Here is a 23370-nt window from a genome sequence, read left to right on the forward strand (position 1 = left end):
GGAAAACCGACAACGATATGCTTTTTCAATGGTGATGAGTGCTCAGCCAAAATAATCAATTCTATCGAAAATTCAAATACATACAAGTCTCCACATTTAAATATTTAGTCAGACTCTCGCATATAGAGAAAACTCTCCGTGAACCAATCGAAAAGATATTGCTGTTTTACCTCGACGTATTCAATCTAGAGACTAACCTTTTACCATGCACTAACCTTGTTAAACATACAATAACGTTAAAACGGAATAAAGTAATTAACTCAAAATCTTACTCACCACCCGATTGCCACAAAGAGGAAATTAAACGACAAATGGACGAAATGCTACAAAAGAACATCATAGAACCATCCGATTCCCCTTACAATTCAGCAGTCTGGGTAGTACCAAACAAGGCAGACGCTTCAGGGAAACAAAAATGGCGAATCGTAATAAACTTCAGAAAAATAAACGAGCTAACTGACCAAGACGCATACCCATTACCTGACATAGACGACATACTATCCCAACTAGGCAACGCAATATTCTTCTCAGCCCTCGATTTATCCTCCGGATTCCACCAAATCCCAATGGACACAGACTCTAAGAAATACACGAAGTTCTCCACACCACAAGGACACTACCATTACAATAGAACGCCATTCGGTTTAAAGAATGCACCTGCAACGTTCCAACGCATGATGGATACCGCGCTAAGAGGACTCATAAATAAACATTGCTTTGTATATGTTGAGAATTGTGGATCTTTGGTACCGAAATAATGTTATAGGAATACTGAATATACACTGGGGATTAATATTAAAATAATAATATATTTATTTCATGGACGATTTCTCATATATTCATCGATTCACACTTGCACGCGTCTCAGCACTTTCTCTACACTCGACTGCTAACCGACTCTTCCAGATGCTTCGTCTTTTGTCCTAACAAAGGCCTAGACGCCCTCTGACGCTTACACACATGTATCCACACACTGATACTCACATACGAGTAACTCTAATACGCATTTGTCCCAGTCCAGTACAGAAAATTATACATATCTCAACAGTATATTTAAACATTATAATATTCGAACAGTCGATTGAAGAGCACAATAGCAACCTCGTGATAGTATTGCAACGCTTACGCGAACTCGGACTCAAAATACATCCGGACAAATGCGAATTCAACAAACCAGAACTAGAATATCTCGGGCATATAGTAACCGCCGAAGCTGTAAAGCCAAATCCCAAAAAATTAGAAACTGTCAGTAACTTCAAACAGCCACGTAATCCCACAGACATCAAATCTTTCTTAGGACTAGCAGATTATTACCGTAAATTCATCAGAAACTTTTCTAAAATCGGGAAGCCATTCACTGAACTTACAAAGAAAGAGACACCATTTCATTGGACAGATAAAACCCAGGAAGCATTTCAGACATTAAAAGACAAACTCTGTTCATCACCCGTACTAAAATTCCCAGACCTTGCAAAACAATTCACATTAACGACCGACGCCAGTAACGAGGGGTTAGGTGCAATCTTATCACAGGACGGACATCCATGTTGTTATATCTCACGAACTCTGAACCCACCGGAACGAAATTATTCCACAACCGAAAAAAAAAAACATTTAGCAATCGTATGGGCCGTGAAACGCCTCCGACAATATCTGTTAGGCCGGAATTTCCTTATTCGAACCGACCACCAAGCGCTAAAATGGCTACAGAACTGCAAAGACCCCTCATCACGCTATGATGAGATGGCGACTAAAATTAGAGGAATACGAATACGACATAGAATATACGAAAGGAAAAGATAATACCGCAGCCGACGCGCTATCTAGAATACGTTTTGACCAGACGAAGCGAAAATTTAAACATAGAACTCGATATAAAGTATCACGATTGGAAGAAATCTACCGACGCGTTACCCAAAATTCTCAAAATGACTCCGAACCGTAAATCTTTCTATCAATTATCCAAAACAGAACTAGGAAATTACGACAGAATCAAATGGTTAAACAAATTAAAAGAAATTATTTGTGCAAACTAGAAGATAGGCATAGGCGACGACAGTTTCACAGAGACCGAGAAGAACGCGATCAAACGAATTTTATTATTCCTGAACGACACCGTGAAAGAATTAAATTTTGCATCCAAACATATAGCTTCACTCATCTCTTAGACAAACACGAGCGACCGCCAAAGGTAATAGATAATTTACAAGGCTATAAAACCACGATCGATAAAATAGGCGACGAGATAGAAACTCATAATTTCGATTTAGAATAAAAAATATACAGTATTGGGGACTAACCACGCTCCAGATATTAGGGTACATAGCATTACACATGCTAGGTATATACGGATTAAGCAAGATAGGAGTATTCAAATGCATCAAAAAATGTATACCGAACAATTTATGTATCAATCTATTTTGCTGCCGAAATGTAACCGTAATCAACAGCCACAATGCGACAGCCCCACCAGCACCAAGTGCCCTGGCCGCAACACCCAACATATATATGTCGGGTTGACGTTAGGGGCGTATAATGAATCTTCACCAGTGTTGTTCATGGTTGTCGCACAGATATTTATTACACAAGTATGGCTGATACAAGATTGACAAACGGACGCGGTAGCTGGACGCTAATGACAATGGCCCTAAGTTCGATATAGCGAATCCACGGTCAACGGGATAACGAATATACTTTGCTTCAAAGTCTAAGTCGGACTCAACTTACTACTCGCGATACTAGGAACGCTTGATTGACTCTTAGCTAATCAGATTGCCAGAAAAGAATGACTTTCCGTCGCGACGACGCTGCAGAGGAAAACTATGACGGGGTATGCCTAAGGGCACGAGATCATCGGATTCGTCAAAGAAAGCCTCCACTCGGAGGGTGAGGGAAATAGGCGCTGCTGTTAATTGGTCAATTTCTATGTTGGCGGTTAGAAAAGGATGCTAGCCGCCCTAGAGAGAGAGTTCCTAGCAGGCAACGTCGTACGTGACCAAATCAGGCTTTCCCATAACTTCCCGCAATAGGTGACAGATTTACAGGCTGATAGAATAAAGACTGTTTGTCAATCTGAAGGACTTTAGTTAACTAAGTCCTAAGATTTGTAACGGTTCCTCAGGTTATCTGAACATAAACTGTAAACGATGCATCGGCATCTGGCAATCATCTGGCCCAAAGAATGGGGTCTGTGTGTGGCGAGCTGCGGGGCTGTTGGAATGTATTATTGTCAAGTGTCTGTACTGCCAATTCTTTAAAGGAAAGCTATGTTACTTTATATCTCTGTTAGGTGAAACGTTCATCCCGTGACCGTGGCTACGCTCGGCGACCGGTTGTCGCCTCGAGCCTAAACTCATTGTCTCAAGTTTCGAATGACTGTGTCTGGGTTATTTCGTAAATGCTACAGTATTGAGGCTTTTCCAAATAATTCCAACGGGGGGGGGACCCGGTGTCCTTTCATCTCCGACACGGCCATCCTGACTATCACACGTCCTCGGGTGTATCTAGAATATTGGGTTTCCCCAATGTTAGATTCGATATAACTGTCGTTATTTACAATTTAGTTAAGTGTCAAAATAGGTCAAGGGTCCAGTTTGACAGCAAAAATTCTGGTCGGACGTTTGATAAAGAAAGAGTTAAAAGAGAGTGGAAATCCGTAACGTTACGATTGATATTCGAAGTGCTAGTCGCATTTTGTGAATCATCAGTCTGGGCGTAATGACATGATGGACCATTCTCGATCTCGCACCTGGACGACCCTCAGTTCTCTGGATCATGATACCACACTGAGCTTTTGTTCAAACACTATGTTAGATGTTATCTCCATGATACTTGAATCGAATTCGGTAACGGTGTGTTGATCCCGCACTTACTTTGTTTGGGCCGTATGCCCCCCGTAAGGCGTATGTGAGCCACTATGTTCGATCCGACACCTGATTACCGCACTGGACATGTATGAAGACATTGTCCTTTGCCATATCGCCACACTGGCATATGCAAACTCTTTCTGCTAAGTGCTGTGGTCAGCATGATCCTCTGGGACCGAGGTACTCGCATCGTCATGGTCACTGTTCTCGTCATCACCGCAGACGTCCAACTCAATAGGAACGCGACTATCTGGCATTTTCTTTAACCTATCATGGCTGTATTTATATGACCGTTTGCCGTCTAGTGTTTTTAAAATGTACCTATCTCCTTCCAAAATTTCCGCTATCACAAATGGACCGCTAAATTTCGGATCTAGTTTCGTTTGGTTCCTTTCCTCGTTTTTCTTTAATACAAAGTCACCGAGATTGAATTTAACTACTTTGGCTTTCGTTTTATCGAATCTTTCCTTATCATACTTAGCGCTATCTTCCATATTTCGTATGGCCTGTTGTCTTACGTTGCAGATATCTATTTCCTTTTCTTCGGTATTTTCAGATAGTAGTAACCCGTAGGGTCTCGCTGTTTTACCAATTAATAATTCTAGCGGGCTCGATTTAGTCACACGATGAGTGGTGCAATTTAAAGCTAACTGTATTTCGCCGATCGCGTCTTGCCATGATCGCCCGGTCGTTTCTACTGTTGTAAACATATTCTTTAATGTACCCATAGTACGCTCTACTTGTCCATTCGCTCTACTAGCACCGGTTGCTATTAGGTGGAGTTTAATTTGTCTATCCTTACAAAAATCTTGAAATTCTTTGCCGGTAAAACATCGCCCTTGATCTGCTATTATCCGAGAGGGACTGCCGAATAGAAATATGGCGGACTTAAGTGCCTTAACGGTGCTAAGTGAGTCTATTTTACGAGTGTGGTGTAAGTATACAAATTTGGTAAAGGCATCGATCAGGACAATGACGTATTCTTTCGAGTCGTTCTTGCCGCTCAGCTTTCCCGTTATGTCTACGTGAATGGTATGCCAAGGTATGCTGGTCTTAGGTATGGGATGTAATTCAACTTGCACTTTGCCTGAATTCGCCTTAGAAATCTGACAAGCATGACAGTTCTCTACGAATTTGCGAACATATTTCGCCATCCCTTCGAACCAGTAATACTCGTACAGTTTCTCGAGCGTTTTATCCCAACCTAAGTGCATAATTGACTGGTGTATGTGGTTAATGACGGACCACCTAAACCCTCTTGGTACGATGGGCAGGCAGAGGGTCTTGCCTCTCCTTTGTATTTTACGGTAAAGGGTACCGGATCGTAACTCATACGTACTCGCAATGTCTTCCGCAAGCTCGTCGTTTCGCAGTTTGTTGACGATTTCAGAAATTTGAGGGTCGCGACGTTGTTCCGCTAGTAGCCAATCTTCCGAGATTTCGGCCAGATTAATTTTCTTTTCTTCGATCTTGTTGGTGGGGGCGCGGTCGGTGTCTACCGGTTTACGCGAGAAGAAATCTACGTGGGTCATTCGTTTGCCTTCTCGGTACATAATGTCGAAAGTGAAAGTTTGCAAGTAAGCTCACCACCTATGAACCCTGTCACTTAGACTTACTTTATTACGAGCTGCTTTTAACGAATTACAATCAGTGACAACGAGAAATTCCCGTCCGTGTAGATAGTGGCGAAAATGTTTAACGGCGTTTACAACTGCCAGGGTCTCTAGTTCATATGAATGATATTTGGATTCCGCGGGGCTCGTTCTCTTACTGTAATATTCTATTACTCAGTTTCTGCCGTCGATTTTGTGCATTAAAATAGCGCCGTATCCGTCCCAACTAGCGTCAGTATGTAATTCTATCGGGTAATTCGGGTCAAATATCATCAACACCGGCTCGTTGGTCAGGATGGAAATTATTTTTTGCCTTATGGTTTCGTGTCTATCTGTCCAAGTTAGGTTTTTAATACCGGAGGTAAGTGCGTACAACGGTTTCATTACCTGTGAAAATTACATTCTGCCTTAATTAATTCGCTTATTCGTTCGCGCACTATGCTTCGCTCTGCCTCGCTAAGCCTGTGGGGGCTTCTTTGTACGGTGATATTAGGATCAATCAAACGTATCCCTAACTGTCCCGTATTTACACGTGCACGCGGGAAACCCGTAATAAACGAACTTTTAAATTCTCCGAGGATGGAGATCAATCGGTCTTTATCTTTACCGAGCACCTCGGTGTCGACCCCATTAATATCGATTTTACTTTCGGCGGTTATATTGTAAACATTGGCAGCTTTTGCCCTGCAAATACTGAGGCTATCTTGGGTAATATTTACGTTAAAACCTTGGCTAAAATTTCGCGGCCTATCATGATGTCATAATTTAGATAGCCGTCGGCAAGGATGTGAAAAATTATCTCCAACGCAAAACCATTAATACGTACTATGGATGCAATTTGAGACGTGCAATTAATACGGTGATTTCCTATCCCTCGCATTACTACTACGTAGGTCGTTCTTTTGCCGGAAAACTTCGAGGCTACGGACTCTTTGATTAGCGAACATTCGGCTCCAGAATCGAAATAAAACGAGAACGACTCACCCAGATGGCTTAATTTACCAGTTGAAGACTCCACCACGCAGGAGTTGACTCGACGTTCGTTATCAGGGTTGCGATTTGTTTTCTGCAGCAGCGGGCAGTTGGGTGCGATGTGGCCCTCTCCGCGACACTTGAAGCATGACACCTTGGGCGATCCAGCCGGTCGGCTTTTCTCCTGGCGTCGTGCAGTCTCCTGTCTCTCGGTTCTCATTCTCGTACGACACTCCGCTATCTTATGCCCGGGAATACCACAGTGACGACACTTGATCCGGGGGTCAGGTAGCTTCTGCCGTTTAACTTCGGGGCCCGTTGATGGATTTCCTGACGAAGGCGCCAGCCTCTTCTTCGCGTAGTGGAAAGCATTCATTTCCGTCAAAAATTGGTCCAGAGTCTTGATGTCGCTTGTAAGCGCTAGTTTCTCGACACGTTCGTCGCGTAGACTCAGGTGATGAAGAACGGTGGTGATACTTCCTTAGGTTCCGCACCCGCCTCTTGCTCTTTCAATTGACTCACGATGGCCAGAAGCTGCTCCTTAATTGTAGACGGTGGTGATCCCACTTCTGATGTCGGGTTGACGTTAGGGGCGTATAATGAATCTTCACCAGTGTTGTTCATGGTTGTCGCACAGATATTTATTACACAAGTATGGCTGATACAAGATTGACAAACGGACGCGGTAGCTGGACGCTAATGACAATGGCCCTAAGTTCGATATAGCGAATCCACGGTCAACGGGATAACGAATATACTTTGCTTCAAAGTCTAAGTCGGACTCAACTTACTACTCGCGATACTAGGAACGCTTGATTGACTCTTAGCTAATCAGATTGCCAGAAAAGAATGACTTTCCGTCGCGACGACGCTGCAGAGGAAAACTATGACGGGGTGTGCCTAAGGGCACGAGATCATCGGATTCGTCAAAGAAAGCCTCCACTCGGAGGGTGAGGGAAATAGGCGCTGCTGTTAATTGGTCAATTTCTATGTTGGCGGTTAGAAAAGGATGCTAGCCGCCCTAGAGAGAGAGTTCCTAGCAGGCAACGTCGTACGTGACCAAATCAGGCTTTCCCATAACTTCCCGCAATAGGTGACAGATTTACAGGCTGATAGAATAAAGACTGTTTGTCAATCTGAAGGACTTTAGTTAACTAAGTCCTAAGATTTGTAACGGTTCCTCAGGTTATCTGAACATAAACTGTAAACGATGCATCGGCATCTGGCAATCATCTGGCCCAAAGAATGGGGTCTGTGTGTGGCGAGCTGCGGGGCTGTTGGAATGTATTATTGTCAAGTGTCTGTACTGCCAATTCTTTAAAGGAAAGCTATGTTACTTTATATCTCTGTTAGGTGAAACGTTCATCCCGTGACCGTGGCTACGCTCGGCGACCGGTTGTCGCCTCGAGCCTAAACTCATTGTCTCAAGTTTCGAATGACTGTGTCTGGGTTATTTCGTAAATGCTACAGTATTGAGGCTTTTCCAAATAATTCCAACGGGGGGGGGACCCGGTGTCCTTTCATCTCCGACATATATATCCCGAAGAAGATATATACCACCTCGAAGAAGAAGAGGAATCAGCTGTGATTTTCAAGCCACGTCGAGTCTGATTCTACAAAAGTCTTCTGAAGAAAACTTGAGGGACCAAGTTCAATTGAAGAAGAGGGGAATGTCACAGGTGAAATTCGACTAACTATGCGATAAGATAGTAAACTTCCAAGCGCCTTATCACGTGTCCCTACCGTCTGGGTAGCGTTCGGTCACTCTACCCGTTCTCAGAAATATATGATAAGTACGACCAAAGCCTTTTCCCACTCCAGCGAATAAAGAATATAAATCCTCCTCCCAAAATCATCCAAGCCAGTCTGAATAAGTCCGAACCAGCCTGAATATTAAAAGTCTATCGTCGCGAACCGCAAATACTATAAAGGGTTTAATTTAATTATTGTATAAATTGAGTGGAAATAAAGAACTCGATCTCCTGTTTGGAAATCGACAATTTTTCTATTTTATTTTAGTCAATTGTTGAATTTTTTCGTGACATACGCGTTGTCATTACCAAGTAATTCCAATCCTGGTGCCACTCACTTTTTCTCACTCTGCCTCGGTCAAGGCCGGTGCAGGGTAACTGATGAGAAGGTGAGGTGCGTAGTCTTTTTAAGCATGGGCCCACCAACTTCTTCGAATTTCTCCGCACCGGATCAGCACCGACAAGATCGGTCGCTATCAGACTGTGGAAAAACATCAGATCTATCGGTGGGGGGGGGGGGGTTCTCACAGCGTGGTGGTCATACGCCGCGATAACCCATACCTATTTCGTGCTCCCTTACAGGGAGTATAAGGCAGGGCCGAATTTTTACCGGCTAAAGCCTCCACGGACGGGACAGTTAATAGCACACGGGGTCCAGCTGTCGACCTGGTTTTATATCTGAATACGCAAGTGCTCCACATAAACTACCCACAACCGCGCAAGGTAGGCCACCGTCCTCCCGCCACACTTGGCTCTTTCTGGAAACTTTTATTCAGGCATCCAGGCATCCAGGGACAGCGAGATTTCAACTCGCGACACGTTGCCACCCAATCGGAGTTCAACGAGCGTAGCTGTCTGTCCCACCAAGTAGTACCTACTACCATTAGTTATCTAGCAGCATCAGTTAGAGCATTAGCTAGATTCTCACGCCGCGCTGAGCGTCGAACAGAACGTTTATATTCACATTACTCTAATGCAATGGGTGGTACTGCTGCAGTGACATAGGTAGGGGTAATGTTAATCGCAAAAAGCGTAGCTAACGTTTGCCCTATGTAAACGCCTGGATCAGTGATCAATTCGCTCATGTGACCTACTTTGATTTTAGATTCCTTAACAGACTGGGCTATGTGATTTTAGTACAAGGAGGTAAATTAAAGGAAGACGACGAAAGAAGGAAAATTCCTTTATCACCAATCTGAAGACTACTCGCCTCATCATTTCTATATTTCAATATCGTGTAAATTTTTCTACAAACAACGTTCTTAAAATGGTGTCGGCGATGGAAAGATCATTATTAACAATAACTGAAACTTTGCATTGATATGATGGACTTCAATAAAATTTTATCGTACGTAAGTATGATTCCTGAATCAATGCATGTGAGATTTTAGACAATGTTGGTATTTCCAGTGTCAATAAGGAAATTAGCAACCCTTTCTCGAAAATATTGATGGCAATCATGCATTGATTGGATTGGATTAAATGACACGTATACAAATAAGTCAATCATTGACACACAACCTAATCGTTGTATGTTGTTATGGAAGGATCTTTGTTACATTTGGCGCTGGCAATCAAAGATTCATTCCACACTGCGTACATTTGTGCAGATCGTTTCGAACTTAAATTATCTTGACGATAAGATCCACTACGTCTACGAAGTGAGGACAATCACGGTGCAAACGGACTATTTAGTTACAATGTAAACATTTGCTATTTTTGAAGTATATTTTAAAGATTTTTGTACCAGAGACAAGGGAATATGAAGATGAAAATGGTTTCGAATGATCGATCGATTCTAACTTCACGATGCTCGCAATATTTATGGTAGTTGCGAGATCCAGTACATTGTTAATATCTTAACATTTAACAAATGCGAATTCGTTCGTGTGAACTACATAATACCTCAGATCTTTTTCTTGCATACAAGAAGCCGTGGCACCGAATTCGAACACATAGCGAACTGATGTGGAACTTGAAGAGAAATCCAACAAGCAGTGTGTCTCTGCAAAGTACAGTTTCATTATATGTGTGCGGAAAAAAAATCCTTATCTTCTGTAAACAGTTTGTCAATTGCCTGAATTCAATGTTGCTGCTCGTTCTATATTGAAGAATATAACGAGTGATCGTGAGAGTGTAAATTTAGAATAGTGTATATTATGCACATGCATCGGCAAAATATAAATGTGTGTATGTGATTATGTACTTCAGCTTATGTGGAAAGGGAAGACGGGGCGGGAGCATTGTAACTACACGGGTTATATTCTACGCGGTCAACCGGTGTCCTACCCGTACGTTGTTTGAGAGAGCACTGTATATGCGTATTTGGCAGTCTCTACTCCGCCATTTAGTAGTATCGAAGTATTCGAATAAAAATAGAAATGTATAAGCGTGACCACCGCGATCGATGTTCTCGGCGGAAATGCGCTCGCCTTACTTTCTTCTTTTGTTCTAGTTAGTCGTTAACCATTGTTATTTGCCAGCATGCGGTCGTAGCTAGCAAGCACGCAATAAAGTATTCTGAAGTATCTAGTATATTTAATATATTTTAACAATTTGTAATGTGTGTTATTCACAATATCGGCAAATAACTTCATTTTTCCGCAGTTTTTATTCGAAGAATATATCATATATTTACTGTATAGTATATAATATATAACTCTGCCGGACACCCTTTATATGTAGCGACATGTTCCTATTCTAAAGCTCTTTTCCATAATGTTCGATATACTTTGTTTTTGATTCAAGCGGAAAACATAACATTGAAATAGTCAGTGCATAGCAGTATTATTACCAACATTATCGGAAATAAAATGATTATACCGAATCCTTTAGTCATCTGACGAATCCTGTAAAATCTAAAAAAAAAAAAGAAAATATCATATCAAGTCATCTTATCAAATATTTCTATATGTACATCGATAACCGTTGCTGCGCTGTGTTTATAGATTGAGTGTCTTCCTTCAAAGTAAATTTCTTAAGTCCCGCCAGGTAATCTGCTAAATATTTCTTCCAATCCATATCCTGCAAATCCAGTTTAACAATATTTCGGTCTTCCAATGTATTCACCTTGTTAATCATGTTGGTAGTGTTATCTCTTTTGAAGGACCATTCATTCGAATTGAAGTAGCTTGTCGCTATGACCAACTTATTGTAATATTTGCTCATATTCATTGCCCTGAAATGTCGTCTTTTGAGTATTATGACGTGGTTGACAAACGATTCAATACTCACATTGGTTTACCACCTTGAAGTCTTAAAAAGATATCTATGACAAACGCAGGTAAAACATTTAGAAGTATATTCAGTGCATTGTAAACATATCTGTTTGCTACTACTGTGCAACTCGGATACCACAACGTATCGTTCATCGGTTTTTCTCTGGTACATTCCAGGAACGTATCTATGATCTCACCAAGTCTTGAAAATTGAAATATTTACACTTGTAAAGTTAATTGAATTATATTCAAAATAACGCATATTACTATTAGAGTATGTCAGAAAATATTCTGCAATATCTGAAGAAAAATTATATAATTTCAGTCGTACCATATTTACAGCTTTCTGAATCGACTTATCGAGGACACAAATGAATCCGAGTACAACATTCTTAGTGCAATATTTCTTTTGTTATCAATGTTTATTAGTAACTTCAAATGCGACGTGGGTTATATAACAAATATAATATTTCCATCTATCATTATCTATTTATCACTGCAACTTCTAATTAGGTAGTCAGCATGAAGAGGTTTGCAATTTTCATTACTTATTTAAATTTAATACGATTCGTACGGAACACGGTTCAAGAAAATCATAACTAACTTTTAGACCTTCAATATCAAGATCACATACGAAAGATCTAATACAAAGTGAAAAATAGCGCTTCGCTGAAGGAGAGTCTGAGGAACATTGTTAGTAATACTCGGCGTCTGTTTTCATTCTCGTAGTGTAGGTGTACCCAGATTCAATAATTCAGATATGGAGAGTCTACTGCGCATAGACAAGCAGTTTTTATTAATTTGCAACCTAATAATTGGGCTAATCGTAACGCAATAAGGCTCGGCTCGAAAACAATTTTATTAGCAACTTGCTGCAAACAATTGTAAAACTTTATTTGCAAGTTCCTGCAATGACTCAAAATTTTTTATGTACGATCGATATTTTATTTATATCTCGGCGGAGGAAATTTTTCTCAAAATCGCTCATATTGTTCTAAATGTTGTTCCGAATCAGATTATCCAAAAACGTTCCTACTTTCAATCTGTTCTTGAACAAAAAATGTTAATGCGAGTTGACTATAAATGAAACTCTGATATCTGATGCAAGTATAAATTTCGTTTGTCGCTTCTTTTTCGAGTAAATCTAGCTTCTCGTTGCCAGTAATCCCAATGTAAATCCAAATGAAGTTACTATCATTCTGGTTATTATTGCTAATTTCAAAGGTAGCGTAAATATTTTGAATTTCAATAAGCTTAGTATTGGAATTATAACGGAAAGTCGATTTTTGTAATAATTTAATTACGCTTGGAAAGTCATTGGAAGTTTGTTACAGAGGAAGTTTGTCTGAATAAGGAAACTAGTAATATCTAAAGCTTGATGCTACAACACTCTGTCGTAAAGGGTGAAGTTTCAAACACGTGTAATCATTAAACATGTGCAAATAGGATATATATTGAGCAACAGAATGCAGCACAAATCGATCGAAAGTTTTCTGTTTTGCTATCACCTACAGAAATTATTTATGAATTAATGATTTAATGAAAAATGGCAATAAACTTTACGGTCAAAGGAATCACGCAGCTTTTCGCGCACATCAATATCGTAATATCGATAAGGTGATTAAATAATATGTGTTTTTCTTCGTTAGGCATAGAATCGAGTTGTATCTCCATTACGTTAAGGAAGTTTTCGGTTTAAAGAGAATGTCTCGTTCTTTATCTAGAAAATAAAGTGGTGATAGAAATGAAATTTTGGTTATTTAAATGGAAATTTTAATTAAGTCTGTGAAAGTTGTCTGTGTTTTCAGAGATGTTTTTGCAAAGAAATTAGTTCTATTAATTTGGGAACCCAACCGTTTAACAATTTGCTGATGCAGAGCAAATTATTGAAGCAACGCTCGTCCAGGCTGTTATTTTGAATGCACTGTATGAAAGAGTAATTATGAAGGAGTGTATTCAATAACGTTAGATGAGGGATCATGAGTTATATTGCATCACGTAGGAGACACAAGAAATTACGAAATTGACGGATCACCGGTGATCTCCTAGTGTCGTAGTTCGAACTTTTCATAAGTAAGGTAAAAATTTGGAATTTAGATGTAATAGTAACATTTATTGTACGAATCTAACAGAGTAACGATTCAAAGTGTTATAACACAAAAGGTGAGTGCTGATTTGTTCTAATAATAAGGTTTGTTACTTCGTGGGGGGGGGGGGGGGTTTATCGTTGGGTGTATATCAGACGCGGCTATCCTGTTACTATCTGGTTATTGCTTCGATGGCTGTCTATCAAATTACTGTTTCTGGGTCTGTGACAACTGCGACGAAACGTAGCAATTTTTGACAGTTTAACAGGTGCAATGGGAATTGTAAAGATATTTCCACAGCCAGCACTTTCAACAGATCAGCTGGAAGAGAGAAAATTGTCGGATTCGGTACTCATAAAATTCCGCAAAGAATCAATTAGAAGCAGATTCAAAGATATCGATGGCTACATCCGATATCTCCAGCAGTAGCAACATTTCAAGCCACGAAGTACAATGGAGACATTGAGCAATAAACCACATGACGAAAGAGCACTTGCAGAAACGCAAAGGTAACGAGAACTTCATTTGCAAAATCAAATCAATCGGGGATCAAACCAATCGAGGAAATACCTGTAAAAAAGATATCTTTCTGATAGCTGAACCCAATCGACAAATATACATCAAGACTCGGTTATCGCAAGAAGAAAAAAGAAAGAATAATACAGAAGAATTTTATAACGGGATATTTTAGAACATGTCCTACGAGATGCAAATCTCGGTTGGTCAAGCCGTTGCGAAGAAATCGGTAAACACAAAAATGTTACTGCTCATCGAATTGACATACTTTTCATATTTCCGAAGACAGTAGTAAAAGTGTAAAGACGTTTCTATGATTCATCCACTTTCATTAGAATAAATCAATCCTATATACCGATATTCACAGAAGAAATCTGACTGGTTCTAATCCATTTGTGTTCTCAATACCTTTTTCTAGGTTTACTATAATCTTTTGTAGATTAATCACACTGGAATGCACTTTATTCATTGGCGTTTCTATTGATCGCGTTGCTTAAATGAATCACAGCTTTTAGGATACCCTAACAATTGAATTACGTTAGTTGAGAAAATTATGTAATAAATATCGTTTCCGTACTTGATGGAACGTGCGTTGCTCGTACAGTTGTAAACTTTGACCTCATTATTAATGTGTAGCGTGACGTGCCACGCGGCACACATTATCACATCGACTACATAATCAATAGGTACTACATCTGATATTACATCTCTCTTACCCAATAGTACTTTTGCAATTCCTTTGCCGATAGTAACGAAGATACCTGCAACATCAAATTGGTTCAAAAGCTATTAATGATTCTCAACTGTCTCGAAATGTAGCGATACAGATATGGAAAGAGTAGTTGTAACTGCCAGCACAAGCACAGCTTAAATAATGGCGATTTGGTAAAGATTAGAGTTAATTAGCTTCTCAGAAATTAATTACAACTATATTTTTCTGAATTTTTTAACTTCATTGTCTAAAAATGTTTGTCGTTCAACTTCGCAAATAACTCATAGCGATGAGTTTATCTGTTGAAAGAAGAAATCGTATAATCGATCGTATATCTTAACTTGAATTTTAGGGAATAACGTTTGCAATGTCACAACTGTTTCCCCTTTTTATCGTAATTCGTGGAGTTTATCAGCGTAATCGCTTCTGTGCAGATCGTTTCTCATAATCAAAACGATTATGATAACTGACTACATTTGTTTTTAATTTCAAGCTTATATAAAGGATTTAATTGAATTTTCATATCGCACAAGAAGACTGAGTAATTTTAGGCGTTGTTTGTGTCATTTCCCCCCTCTGTGTGTCGTAAGTGACAAACGGGATTTTTCTTCGTGGCGCTTAGCGTTCTGTACTGTCAACGACTATTCGATGTTTGTAAGTAATGAGATATAATTCAAAATCCGTTCATTCAACATTTCCTACATGTAGATTTTCCAACTCAAACCTAAGAGAAGTTAAATACTCCATATTCCGTAAAAGTTTCTACAGTATGAAAATCTGGATTTCCAATCGTCGGAAGTTTCAGCCGTGGAAAAATATTCGAGAATTTCTTTCTCGTCCAATTAGAGTAATCTCCTTTCTTATTTGACTTTTGGTCACTTCTCGTTCCAATATATTCCTTCAGTCGTCATCAGTCTTGTCCTTTCATAGGAGAGTAATCTTTCTTTTACTGCAAGATGAAGGACCCTAATATCTCAGCTAACACACGAGCCACAGTCCACAGTCTACAGTTTTATAACGATAACCAATCTTCTAGCATATCAGCAATTTCTTTATGATATGTTGGAAAGCATACAGCGTCAATTTCTGCGTTTGGCCACTCTTTGAAGAAGTTGCCCAATGTTAATATATATCCATCGTATATATTATATAATTACTTAAAATTATTGCCTCTTACACGAAAGTATAATTCGCTTCTTGTTGCCACATAAAATGATATTACCGTGTGCTCTAAAATTTTATGTTATTTCACGTTGAATACATTATGTACATCGTAACAAAGCATATTCTACTGTCTCGAGAGGCACATCGCACTTCTTATGCTTAATTTAATTCCATTAACAGCATAATTACAAACATGAATGAATTTTATGAATAGTTGGACATTCTCAGCTCCTAGTCTTCTTTCAGGCATAATCCTATACTATACTAGCCTGAAACTAATTGCTTGTAATTGGATTGTACGTTAAAGTTTCATATCCCCGGAATTATGTTAATAAAAGAAAGAAACAACCGTATCATTTACTAATTTTTATAGCGCAATGCGCAAAAAATATATTTCCATGTACGTAACTTTCAGAATGTGCGAGTTAAGAAATGTCGCAGTTTTATTCTATTGCCGATTTCTTTCATTCTTATGAAACTTATGGAGAGCTAAGGTCTTGTGATACGTGTGAATTGTATTATTCGGAATCACTTGGATATAATGAAACGCTGCTATTTGCGATATGAGTGAGATATGAAGTGACGAGGAATTATAATTGTAAATATCTATAAAAATACCTGCTTGTCCAGAAAAAGGTACCAACCAACCAGGGTACGGTTCTTTTAGCGAGCAAGAAATTATACTTGGTCGCACTATCGCAACAGTCAATCCTTTGCTATTGTTGGATATTGTCTGCTCTGCAAGATTCTTGCTGAACGTGTATGTGTTCGGATAAGTTTTTAAAACTCTTTCTTCGAGCAGATTAATCAATTCTTTGTCTTGTCGGTCGCATATATCTATCACGAGAGAGGGATCTAGGTTTGTGCTGCAAAATTATCAAGCATAAGATAACGTATTCGTCACGCTGAATTCATTAACAAATTGCAAATTCGACACATTTAAGGATTTAAAATGGAAAAACGCATAGAATGCATAATAATATAATAGAATATAATAAAATAATACACAATAATATAGAAAATATCGAAGATGAAGTACTTGCTGTAATTTTTAGTAAACGAACAAAGTTCTGCTTAGATTCTACTGCTCAAATCATGTTTATTCATCTTAGAATATGAATTTATAATGGTATCCGTGTCTAGTTCTTATCATGTACGTGTATCAAGAATACAGGTTCATCATTAAATTTAATAAGAAAAAGAAATTAGTAAAAGGCAAAATAACTTTCAATCCGTAATTTTTATCATTGACAGATCACGTGTCATTGATTATTTCTTATGTAAGCTTTTTTAAATCTATACCTGTTTTAACAAGTATTTTTCATTTCAATGGAGACTTGCAAGTGTTAATTAGGTAAATAAGTAACCAAATTATACTAAGCTGTCAATTACTTTCATCGTTTATTTAAATTTAGAAGTAGGTTATGCACGATATATAAAAAGTTGTTTCAGAAATGACAAATTATAACTGATTCTTACGTGTAGACCTTTTCCTCGATGTCTGATAGATTCGGATTACTGTAGGCAGTGCTCACATAGACAACGCTGATTACATGCTTGAGTTCCTTGCACAGTTTGATAATATTAGCGGTACCTTTCACATTTGCATCGACGATCGTATTCAATGGCTGATGGAAACTTATAGTTGCCGCAATGTGGAACACTATGTTTACATTCTCTATCAACATATCTCTGTCTTTTTGCGAAAGACCTAAATTTGGTAGAGTCACGTCGCCCTCCACGAGATGAATTTTATAGAAAATTGTTGGGTTTTGTGCTCCGACACAATCGAAAATCTGAAGAAGATAATATATAAGCTCAGTTCTCAATATAGAATATTATAATTAATATCTCCCCACATAGAATTATATAAATGAAGTATACTAATTTTCTCTTAACACATTCCTGATCGATCCGGGATAAATTCTCTTTTTACGCAGAAAGTTAAGTTGTTAGTTTTTATTTACTTATTCGCTTAGGCGGTCAATGGTGTGTTGAAAGTGTACGTCCGCAAAACTGACTTGCAATTTTTTTATACATTCCTAGACTGGTTTAAAATTTGTTCGGTATAATTACGATAGTCGCATTTCATTATAGCGCTGACAAAGTTTCAAAAAATGTATCTAGCCCGCATAGTATATGCATACAATGTTGCAGGGCTTACATATTTTCATAAGTCAGTTTAAGCGTGCATTATTATAATCAACTATCATATCTCCATGAGACAATAATTTATATCAAAGAGGAAATGAGAGAACTCGCGTTTATGTTCCTGATTCTTCCCGGACTAATGTTGCACCACGTGAACAATACTGGAAGGTGATCCACGCTAGCATATACAAGAACCTATAAAGTTACGGACCTGCCCTATTTGGTTCCTCATTAGCATAGACAAGTATCTATTTAGCTTAATACTGCAAGAACCTATTTAATTGTCCGAAATGTGTAAGTATGAGAATAACAAAATCATACAATAACTAGACTAATTCTAAGATGCCCAAGAAAGAGAAAGTAATTGTTTATAATGTTTGTTTTAGAAAAGAAGTGAAAATATTCCCTTTCAAACGATAACAGATCGATGGAGTTGATACTATAATTTTAATGTATTCTTCATGCGCAATAGTTTTTTTTATATTCATAAGAAATTCACAGATATATTAAATTTTTGTAAAAATATTCGACTGTCCGCTAAATTTAAATTTTCGCTACCAATATTGCTACATAATGCCCTATATTTTTATATTTATATTTTTATATTTATATTTATATATATATATTTTTTTGTAATTGGTTATTTCTTAAATTTTCGCTGAAAGGTTTTATATACTTGTTTCACTTTGCACAATCTTTTTTCCGATCTTTCGCTGTTTTCTCGCTGGATATCAAATGAGACGTTTCGTCTGTTTTCAATATAATATGAAATGTTCATTTTAATATAATCCTCCTAATTTTAACAGAGATCCAACTCCATAGGACCAAAAATTTTCGTCACTAACGAAAGTAAGTGCTGCAAGTTAAACTGATTAACCGAATATAAGTCATATACAACCCGAAAGGAGGGTGTGAGACTGTGAGAGAGTGTGTGAAAAACATGCAGCTAGCTTGACTATTATACATAACTATAATTGTTATTTTGATTTGTTGAATACATATATTCTGCTTATCTTACATTTAATTAATTAATCCCATCGATAAGATAGATAGAAGTGTGGTTAGTTACTTTATTCAATTACATAGTTGCACAAATTATTCATTATATTTTCATCTCTTTACATTTTGCCTATAATCAATTAGTTTTCCTGTTTTCATCGTTTTTGTAAAGGAGCACGCATGTAAGACAGATGTCAGAGATATCATACATTTCATCAGAAATTTTATTCAGTGTGCTACGATTTATTATTAAACAATTGATACTTAGATTTTACTACAACGAAAACACTATCGCGACGAAAGTCAATCTAATTTTAAATCTAAAACGCTATCGTATATTGAAAATATATTAAAATTACTGTTTCATTTTACTGATTCATTATCGTTTGGAAGGGAATATTCTCCTATTTCCTCGAGAAAAAATATAGTAAACAATCAATTTCTCTTTCTTGGGCACCTTGCAAATAGCCTAATTATTGCACTATTTTGTTATTCTCATACTTACCTATTTTGGACAGAAAAATTTATATGAACGTTTCTGTATAACCGTACAATTAAAGAGGCTTTTTGTAGCGTGGAATTAAACAGATTCTTGTCTATGTTAATGAGAAGGAAAGTTCCCTAATTGCATAAATTTTTGAATATACTTGCGTGAATCACTTTTCAGTATTGACCGCGTAATGCAGCATCTGTACTACTGTACTATGTGAAATTAGAGCTACGAACGTGACCACTCTCATTTCCTCTCTGGTTACATATTGTAATCGGCAGCAATTCTTCCTTCTTCATTAATTCAATCAATTGTTGCAAATCAAAATTAATTCTTCCAAGCAGAATGAACTAGCTGTCTGATTATCTAATATTTAACAAAAGTTATTATTCTCTGTATTTGAGAACCACGTGGAAAAATGCAAGTAGAATCTTGTTGAATTTTTAATTTTAAGATTATTTAATGACTAAAAAGGAATATTCTAATGTAACATAGCTAAATATCGAGAGAACTTGTGAGATTCAATCAAAGGCATAATATTTAGCAGAAACAATATTTCAATAACTTTAATATATGTACGCCTTCCAGTATTTTAGTATTGTGACAGTATTACGTGCTTTATGATTGTATAGGAGAAGGGTGGAAAAGCACAAATAAAAAGGCAGTTTTAATGATACAAAATTAGATAATTGATTGAAATTTTAAACTGCTACCCTGTAAAAAGTCTTCATCGATAAGGAACAAGAAATGAACCAATTTGTTTCGAATGGCATCTATTAAGTAAATGAATAAATGTATGAGATGAAAAGCTGCACTGATGGACTTCATAAAAGGGAAAGTACGCAAAAGTGATGATGTTAACCGCGTTTGTTGATGTGTTCGATATTCACTTAAACGTTCACTGTTATTTATGTCATCTTTTTCCAGAAAATGAGCCGTTTAGTACAAAAATGTTGGAAGTTAAGAAGTTGATTATCAGTTAGTGAATGACAAAATAAAACTTCTGTAGGGAATTGAGTGGGCCATTCTTAGCTACTATGATACCCACCCAAAATTAACGAGTATATACTGATACCATTTATGCTCAAAACAGAATGAGAGTTAGTTTTTTAAATCGCCGTGTTGAACCAAATAGGCAAGAATTGACTTGCACCATATATGCATTAAACGGCTGAAATGAACTTACGAAGATAATTCATTTGTTTCTTGGCAATTGTTTATTAATCCGAGACTTATATAATGAAATTCCAAAAAGCGAGTAGCATATTATTTACGAACCGGATCATCTATTATCTTCTTAAATCGTTGTTCTATCATTTGGTTACGTTTTGGACGGATCAATACAAAAATAGCAGAGATGCGTGAACACGTGCGTATCAATTTTTCGAGGAGGCCTTTGCCCACGAATCCAGTCGCACCAGTAATAAGAATTCCACTTCCGGCATAGAATCCCTCGATGGAATTCACATTACGGAATTTTTTCTTTATCTCGTTTTCATTAAGTTTTGTATTCATTGTACCAAAATCACAGGGCTTTCACTCTTTCAACCCAGATATCTGCAAATGAATAAGAAAAAATACATCGGAAAATTAATAAATAAAGAGTATCGTATAATGTTATATATAAGATTTCTATATATCCATTATTTCCTAAAAAAAAAAAAAAAAAAAAAAAAATTCAGGATAATCCATACTAAAGGAAAAATGATTCCTCGATGATGGTTTGTTCCGCGAACTGTGTATGTGGACGATTTTGTTGCAGTACAACTCAATTGCAAAGTAAATTTCCAAACGCAATTATATGCGTAACCATTAATAATTTACGTATGTTTTCATTAAATATCGATGCTATAGAAATGCCCCTTTTAAGGTAAACATATCTGAATTCAAAGATTTTTGGAATGCTAATGTATGCAAAACGCTATTTAAAAAGAAGAAAACAGTATAAAAATTAAACAATACTTTTCTTTCTTCTATAAGAAATATTTCACCTTTATTATCATTCAAATAGCTTGGAAAGGTTTAAACGAATATTATAATATAACATACAAATTGTTACCTGTAAATCAATATACAGGCTCAATTAATAAAATTTACGACCTCGAAATACTTCATTAACTGTTGATTCATTCAGAAAATATTTGAAATACAATTTATTGCATTCGAAAGAACTGATCAGAAGTATATATTCTGATTTCTTTATGAACAAAATTTTCTGAAATATTGATGTGATCTTGAGTTAGTGTAAGTGTGTGAGAAGTGGTGTGCGTGACTCTACGCGCTTTTACTGGTATAAGTTCGGAATCTTCAGCAGCATATATGAGATAGCCAGTAAGTGAAGGTAGAGCATGTGAAATTTAGAAGTAGTAGAATTTCGAGTATAAATTAGCATGTAAAAGAAATTACGCGTTTTTCCATTAATATACCGTGGCAACGCTATAATTTTAACAGGACTGCGGCCCGGCCTGCAAACTGAAGATATAAGATGTTCGATAGTACGTATTATAAAGTCACTTCATTACTATTTCCAACATTTCGCAATTCTAACCATTAAAAACCCAACAATATATATTCACTCACATTAATGACCATAATGACATCAGGACCATGATGTGTGAGATATTTTATTACATTAATATATCTATTTCTTTATAATAATGCAAGACCACCTCTCCTGACACAGTCCGTTTCGTGTCTGTTCGTATCTGTTCCAAGTGGCAATGTTCAACAAGCGACACTTACCGCACGAAAAGGACCCTTCCGTGCTACTTATTCCAGCAGCGTAAGAAAATAATTGAACTAGTTCAAGATACTCGCGTTGAAATCATGTTCCGCATATATGGAAATGCCGAACTCGCGTGGTTTCACTTTGACGTCCGTCCACGATGACGATTGAACGAAAAATATCCGAATGCAATAAATCGCAAGAGTATTTGTATCTCTCGAACTACAGTCATAAAACGATTGATAATTATTTACATTGCAAATTCCCCCGTTCTTTCCACCCGGAATGTATGTTGCAATATCACGACTTTGAAACTTATATAATAATGAAATTCTCCACATAGACCTATTTTTACCGTGGCCTGTCAAATGACCGGTCTTTAAAGCAACTATAATTCTTGATATAGAACGAATATAATAGCCAATTTGACAGTGAAAAAATTTAGTTTCTTTCATTTAGAAAGATATAATGTATATTTCATTATTTTTCACTGCATTTTTTACAAATTATAGGCTTCTCGATCGCACATCTTCCATGCATTTTTTACATTTTAGACCAATTTTCTTAGTCTTAGCGTTTTTGCAATGTCCTATCTTGCATATTTTCTTTTCACGTGGAGCGGTATTCGTATTTGTTACTGGTTCTGCTGGATCTTCTTTGCATAGTTATTGCCTTTTTTCCTATTCGGTGGTAAGTTTTTCTCTCAACAGAGATAAACATTCTTGCCTCGAAAGTTTTTCTCCCGCGGTTTCTTTATGTAAAATCCTTGTGATTATCCCGACTCAGTCTTAGATATTGAAAAATACTTGTAGAAGCCATCTCCGAGATATAAATTTTACAGTGTATTATCTGGCCATTTGACCGATCATCCCTACACCTAATTTGATGATATATATTCTAATTGTCTCCGGGATATGAGCATTACTTTTTTTGTATTTCTACAGATGTATGCATTGAAAGAGAATCAGTACTATTTTATTTGGTTTAGATTTATAAATTGTTAGAGTACAAGAGTTTAAACAATATAATTTTGTCGAGAAGCGTGTCATACAGTGCTTTGTCTGTTCTGCCAATTTTAACAATTCTCTTTTGCTTGTACGAACTGT

The 23370-nt window shown here is 37.4% G+C and overlaps 1 protein-coding gene across 3 annotated transcripts; it reads right to left on the reverse strand.

Moving 5' to 3' along the window:
* Window positions 1–10726: 10726 nt before the first annotated feature.
* LOC132911148 (fatty acyl-CoA reductase 1-like) lies at window positions 10727–22435 on the reverse strand. Of its 3 annotated transcripts, none has more exons than XM_060967548.1 (8): window positions 22282–22435; window positions 20818–21096; window positions 17379–17695; window positions 16518–16765; window positions 14601–14784; window positions 11437–11622; window positions 11129–11380; window positions 10727–11060 (listed from the first exon to the last, which is right to left on the reverse strand). In XM_060967548.1, exons 2-8 carry the CDS (start codon window positions 21052–21054, stop codon window positions 10946–10948), a joined length of 1539 nt encoding a protein of 512 aa, XP_060823531.1. In that variant the 5' UTR covers window positions 21055–21096; window positions 22282–22435; the 3' UTR covers window positions 10727–10945. The 3 variants fall into 3 exon arrangements, with proteins under 3 accessions (XP_060823531.1, XP_060823529.1, XP_060823530.1); XM_060967546.1 differs by having other exon boundaries at window positions 11120–11380; XM_060967547.1 differs by lacking the exon at window positions 22282–22435 and adding an exon at window positions 22120–22274 and having other exon boundaries at window positions 11120–11380.
* Between the last annotated feature and the right edge of the window lie 935 nt (window positions 22436–23370).

Source organism: Bombus pascuorum, chromosome 10 (genome assembly GCF_905332965.1).
Source record: "Bombus pascuorum chromosome 10, iyBomPasc1.1, whole genome shotgun sequence".
NCBI lineage: Eukaryota > Metazoa > Arthropoda > Insecta > Hymenoptera > Apidae > Bombus > Bombus pascuorum.